This window comes from Anoplopoma fimbria, chromosome 13, assembly GCF_027596085.1.
Source record: "Anoplopoma fimbria isolate UVic2021 breed Golden Eagle Sablefish chromosome 13, Afim_UVic_2022, whole genome shotgun sequence".
In the NCBI taxonomy this organism is placed as follows: Eukaryota; Metazoa; Chordata; class Actinopteri; order Perciformes; family Anoplopomatidae; genus Anoplopoma; species Anoplopoma fimbria.
In genome coordinates, this window is record NC_072461.1 from 14403759 (window position 1) to 14410656 (window position 6898).

The 6898-nt window shown below is 40.3% G+C and overlaps 1 protein-coding gene across 1 annotated transcript; it reads right to left on the reverse strand.

Moving 5' to 3' along the window:
• Positions 1 to 3371: 3371 nt before the first annotated feature.
• On the reverse strand, positions 3372 to 5689 carry LOC129101363 (60S ribosomal protein L35). Its single transcript, XM_054611150.1, has 4 exons — positions 5582 to 5689; positions 4933 to 5069; positions 4282 to 4363; positions 3372 to 3564 (listed from the first exon to the last, which is right to left on the reverse strand). Exons 1-4 carry the CDS (start codon positions 5582 to 5584, stop codon positions 3415 to 3417), a joined length of 372 nt encoding a protein of 123 aa, XP_054467125.1. The 5' UTR covers positions 5585 to 5689; the 3' UTR covers positions 3372 to 3414.
• Positions 5690 to 6898: the final 1209 nt, after the last annotated feature.

Sequence of the window (6898 nt, forward strand, 5' to 3'; positions counted from 1 at the left end):
GGGGCCCACACTTTTAGGGCCCATGGCAGAAGTTCAGCCCATCTCTTGCTCATCCCTCAGATAGACACACAGTGTACACACACATTTAACAAATAATTCACAAACTGTTTTAAAAACGTTTCAATGTGTGAAATGTGCACCACAATCAAAACAACTGCTATTGTGTCAGTGAATGTACAGTGCCAAAAGCACAGAAGTCCTCATACTTTCAGTTTGTGTGTTGAAGTCGCCCCCTGTTGGCCACAAAACGAAACACACTCATCAAATAGTTCAGTAAGTCTCGGGAGACTTTATCCACCGTCAATCCAGAAACATGTTGCCATGGTTCTACTCCATAACACTGCAAAAGGAAATATTGTACTTTTTACTCTACAGCTTATATTTGATAGCTTTCACTAATAGTTACTTTTAAATCAAGATGAACAAACACATATATGATAAGCTTATAAAAAAAACAATGCCTTGTTAAAGATTAAGCCAGTTGTTCTCAATCTTTTTTACTTGAGGTGTGATGCCACTTCTTTTCATTACGTAAGTTTTGAATGCAGGACTTATACTTGTAAAGGAGTATTTTACGGGTGGTAGTGGTACCTCTAATTGAATACAGGAGGTGAATACTTTCACCAATGTCCACAACCAGAGGTATCTGATGACTTAAAACTCAACCTCATTTTTTTAATTTTTTTTAAGGATTGTTTCTCAACTTCAACATTAATTACACTGAGCTTTACTTGCATTACTTTGCATTGTAGCAATAGGTAACTTGAGTTATTATGACCCCATATAAGAGGCAGATGAGGTGGTTTGGCAACAGAAAACTTTTAAAATGTTGAAGAACACGGTCAAAAGCCAGGAGTAGTGGCAATTATTAACAAAAAGTTGACCTACAGGATCTTCCTACATCTGAACAGATCCCAGCCCTCCCTGGTCCAGTCCTCCTCCCTACTAAGACGACATAATGAGGCGAAAAGATGTGTACGCTCTGAGCAGATTTTCTACCCCAACAACCAAGGCAGAACTACAACCCATCTAACAAACTCAACAAGCGTATGTGATAATGTATCAAATAAAGTCTTTGTGCCTTTGCCTTCACCTGGATTTAAGACGTCTGACTAGAAACATTGACCCTCCCCAAACCCAGAGAGGAGGAAACTTGACTTCAACAGCAAATTCACATTCAGAACTGTTGGTTTAACCACTCAACATGTTTTTACAGATCAGTGTTCTGAATCAGAATATTCACAATCAAAGACAAAAACATTTCTTTTGATTAAAGTCAACAAGCTACTGAAGAGAAAAACAAAGCCAGCATGAACTGCTCTTACTGACAAGTATTAGCCGTGTGAATCTGAAATCTGATAAATCCTTTTCTTCTATATTTAGTGAGAACTGAGTGTCAAGATTTAGCTTTGATGATGCAAATGTCCCACGTGTTCAAAGAACAATTGTGTGGAATACCTTCATTCTTTACTTCTAGCAATAAAAGTGAGAAGTGAAGGGAGCCATAATGCCCAGCGAGGCCCAGAGAGGGCTGCATAAAGAAGTGACAGGGATTGGGTGAATGGAAAAGTTCTGTAGAAGCACATATCTTGCTTCAGTGTGAAGATCATATGATGTTAAGTGTCTACTCTACCTGACGATGAGACAAGCAGCGACGTTGGTACAGTCCGCTCCTGTCAGGTCCTCTGGCTGGGAGAAGGGCTGGCAGGGGCTGAAGGACAGCAGGATCTCTGCACCGACCGCCAGCTTCTCTGCTGACACAGGCTTCAAACGGCCCAGGAAACCCTCTGCATCCCCCATGGCCTTCAGGTTTATCACCCCGCTCCCATCCTTCATGATACATTTGCAGTTGTTGACTTTGAAGCAGCCCGACTTCCCAGCGGAGCTCGAATGAGGGGAGAGAGATGAGGACGACGTGGTAAGACAGACTAAGAGCGCCATGAGGACCGTCTGAAGGCTCATGGTGTCGGTGTGCACCGGTGCACAAGATAGTGACAAGCTGTGTGTTGTTATGTAACCAAAGAGCATCTGACGGCTTGGTGATGGGAGGAAAGTAATTAGAATAAAGGTGCTTGCCATTCCGAGCATTCCTTTGAGAACAAGCACAGTTCCATTTACAAATCTTAAAACCTGGACAAATAAAACTAAAACTACTGCATGACTAGGAAGGGGAAGTTTTTGGGGAACTGATACTTAAACAGGCCCTATTATATTTTCCAGGTGCATATTCTTATCTCAAGTTAGAGTTACATGTTTACATGCGTTAATGCTCATAATCCTCCTTGTTTTTCTCATCCTGGCTGTCCTGCAGCACCTCTTCTCACCTCTCTCTGATAATGAATGTTATTGGTCAACGTTTCACATTTAAAAAAACTCTTCCTCCGGAGCTTCAGCGCCATCTTTTGTTGTTTGAGGGCCAAACTAGCTGGAAGGAGTTTCACATCACTTCTGTAACATTATGACCTCATAAAGTTACAGAAGTGAAGGAGAGAATTCAATGGAGCTGTTTCAGGCCACTTTAAAATTATGAGATCCAAATCTATTCTTATACATGATAATGATGCCAGAGTATTTGACCCAGAAACAACAGTATAACAATCAAGAGAGAATCAGAAATGCCTCCCCGAACACCCCCCCAAAAAAAGTAAAGTCTTCAGTCTCTGGGCTAGACTCCAAGTCAAGTCTCAAGTTTTTAAACTACAGTCCAAGTCAAGTCTCAAGTCTGAGCTAGAGTCAAGTTTTAAGTATTTTCTTGTAATGTTCTATAATCTGCTGCATGCCATGTGGTCTGCTTAGAACACTCAGAGATGAGATTCTATTCAACCCCATTGACTCTTTTAGTTCAATAACTCTCCACAGGAAAGAAACAACATTCTACCTTATATCCCAATAGGTAATAAACTACATCCTTCTCTCACATTGCATCATCAAGGTGTGAGGCTCCATCAGGACAGGACATCACTGGTTTCCTACCGTCACAGCTTTAAAAATCAGTAAAACTTAGTAGAATGTCAACATTGCTTCACCAGTTTTATGAATAAAGTAGGAAAGGAGATGCTTGCATATGTATTCAGAAATCTCTTAAGTCATATGAAGGTACTGAATAATGGGTAAGTGTAGTTCAACAGACAATGTTTAATTAAGTAGTGACAGCTACAGACTAAGAGCTACTTGGCAGATGATGGACTTGGCATGATAATGAAGGCTCGTCATTACATCAAGCGCTGCTGTTCCTCACTTTTATATCAATGAGACCGACTAGACAAGGACAAATGATATGGAAGCTGGTTTCACTCCTATAGTCGCTGTTTCAATACATTGAGAAACTGTTGATAAAACAGTACAGTGGGCGAAAAAACAACTACAGACCATTTGTCTTTTACACAGATTTTATTTTGTCAATAGAAAAAGCCTCTAAGCTTTGACTGCAAATTTGCGGATGGAGTAGAGGAGATCTTTCCTCTGCTGTTTCTTGGTCCGCAGACTCTCCTCATGCTTGTTGAGCCGGCGGCGCAGAGCTCTGGTCTTCTTGGGTCTCAGATCCAGGGGCTTGTACTTCTTGCCCTGAAACAAATTAAATCAACTTTCAGTTGAGCTGAAAAATATATATTTAGTCAGAATGAAAAGGGATATAGGTGAGGGACAGGGTAAAGTTAATCTGCAACTGTTGACAAGATCCAGAGTTTTAAATTTGATTTTTCAGTATAATATTATATTTCAGACATTCAAAGAGAACCACGAGGTTGAGGAGCTTTCCCAAGCAGAGAGCAGGGCTCTACCAGTCCCATTTCAGTAATCTGCTGTACATAAGAAATACTTATGGGGATTCCTTACTATCCATCTTTGTTATTCATCATCTGTCATCTTTGTTAACTCATTTATCAAGATCATGTTTTCAAACTCTTGAAAAGAATGCAATAAAAAAAAAATCAATGGATAGCTCCATGATAGCTGAGCTTCATGTTACATCATTTGAAGGATCATCATACATCATAAAAGAGCTTTTCCTGCAGGTATTTTTTTTAATTAGCAACCCCAGGAAAAAGCCATATCAAAATTGTATGTTATATAACAAAATTGTTCAGTCCTCTTCAGTCATTGATAATGAGGAACATTCAGGTTATCTCAAGTCTCAGTCTTTTGGTAAGCAGTTGAGAATGCATCAGCAAAACATCAGCTCAACAAGTATCATCTTCGACTAGAGAACCATACGGACATGTTTTCATGTGTGTTCACTGAGGGGGGGGGCTACTACAATCCAAGGTAGCTGATTTCTCTCACCTTGTAGAACTTCCTCAGGTTCTCCTTCTGTGTCTGGTTGATGACAGTCAGGACTCTGGCGATGGATTTGCGGACAACACGGCTGAAATGAACGGAGATCAAAGTAAGACACTGTGTTAGCACAGCAGATTCTGGTTTACTGTCAGCAAGTTAGACAATTACAGCTACACATAAATCATGTAAAATCACCATGAAAGATAGGTGGGTAGTCTGATAATGTACAACTCTCCACTAACACCCGAATTTCCCCCATGGGATCAATAAAGGAATATCTATCTCAAACAACTTGCACATTTTTAAATGTTGCCATTTGCAGTTTTCTTCCTCAAACTGCATTTATTGAACCTGGAGCATGTAAAAGTCATAAACTACTACAGTTCTGAATACATACATTTAACATTAGCATTTAATTGTCTTACTTTTAACCTTTTGAACCATGTGCAGGACGTTCACATCATGAGCAGACAGCTAATCAATGATGCTCCCAGCCTACTGACTCTTAGACCACGGTGCTCTGTACAGATAGCGCTCATAGGTAGCACGAGCATATAGCCAGGGACAGTCATCTAAAAAACTGGGCCCACCTGGTCCACTAGTATGACAGTGGGCCTGAGTGCTGTTAAACCGCTGCCATCCAGTACGTTAACTTACATCTTGGAGAGCTTGGAAGCGGCTCCACCGGTAACCTTGGCCACACGGAGCTGGGAGAGCTCGTTCTTCAGATCATCAAGCTGCTTGAGCAGCTCCTCCTTCTTCTTGCCCCGCAGATCTCTAGCCTTGATCTTGGCCTGGACCATGAAAAAAAAAAAAAAATAATAATGACAATAGTGCCATCAAAGGTATCCCCACTCATTGAGCTTCTCTTCCCAACACGAGTCAGACAAGCTAACGCAGCTGGTTATGGTTAGCAGACCGGTATCATCATCAATTTGCAACATTATCCGTCCGGTTTAGCTTAACATTATGATACCAATTCAAATCACCAGATAATAGTTTTTTGCAAAGATAGATTGGCTTTAAGACATCTTTAAATATTGTACATTCATTTCAGTTAGCAGGCTATCAATAACCAGACGCGTTCCAATTAGCTTACGGCTAGCATTTAGGCTAAGCCCCGTCGGTCGTAAGCAGTGCTCAATAATATAACATTTTATTACATTTCTCTAGCGGTCTACTTAACAACACACGCATGAACAGATACCTAACGCGCTTATGTAACTGTATAACACCGATTAAATGGCGTTTGTGTCAGATAAACGTCGTAAAATCATAGTTAATGGACGAGTGTCGAGCTCCTCACCATGTTCCTGATCGCTGCCCTGTTGGAAAGGCCGGACGCACCGCGTGCTCAGAAAAAGTAGCTTCCGGAGAATTTCTTCTTCGTTGCTCCGTGTTTCACTTCGACGTCACACGAACAGCGCCGCACATCGGTGGAGCGTGGAGAAGCCGAATACAGCGTGTATCAACCCAGAAAGCATTATGGAAAAGTCAAGAATTATAAAGGTGTACACGAAATCACCGGAACTGTAATTCCATTATGAAGTATATCACAAATGGTATGATTATAGGAAACATAATTAAGAAAACATCATTCTAATTTAAATATAAGTTAAAAAATAAAAAGTAGTTGGCAGAGCGAGAAACATTTTGAAAGACTTTACTTCCTCACCCTCAGAAAACAAAGCGGGGGGGATTTCAAATTCGGTGTTAGATGTCACAGAAAACTAATAGTCAAAGCCGAAGAAATTTTAAAAAACGTAATACAGCGTTAACAATGTTTATCAAAATCAATGATGTAATCCAGCGTGGCACACAAAACAAATAAAATGTTGATATCAAAAGATGCTTTCTTATAAGTTTTTACCGGAGAATGCTTATTTCCTTTTCTATCTCAGAATGTCAAGGTTTTTTTGGACAAAATGTCTAGCGACAGGGCTTTCTATATTACCTGTGCGTATCGTTCTGAGATGGTTGGTTACGGGTCCCCAGGGTCTGTAGGGTCTCCTTTATAAACCAATATGCAGGGATTCTTCAGCATATAGATCACTCATGTTGTGGAACATATGACCTCTGCTTGAAGATGACAGTCGACATGACTGCTCTTTGTAGTAAAATCCCATTGGCTGCATTATATTGGAAGTTGCCTTGGGTTTCATTTGGGAAAGTCTTGTTTTTTTCATGACAGATCTGATTTTCTAACTATTCAGTCTGACCAGACAGTCATCTATAGGATGAGTCCTTGTTTTTCCAAAATTATATTAAGGTTTTGTCAGCCAATTAAAAAAGAAAAAAAAGAAAAAAGGCCATTTATTGTAAGTGGGCCCACACACACACAGACTGAACCAAGTGACCGGTAGACAGCCCACAGGCCAGATCACTGCGAGACATCACCAAATAACATTTATTGTACAGACTTATGGATGACACCTTAATGATTGGGTTGGGACCAAGTGGGCCGTGTCACCATTTATCAGGTCAAGCTGGTTGATATGGAGAAACCTTCATCCATTATTGATCATATTTTCTTTGTGTATATAAATGAGTGGTTCAAGTGTGAACTAAGAATAAATTGCTACATTCGTGAAAAAAAACAAAACACAACTACAGACCATTTGTC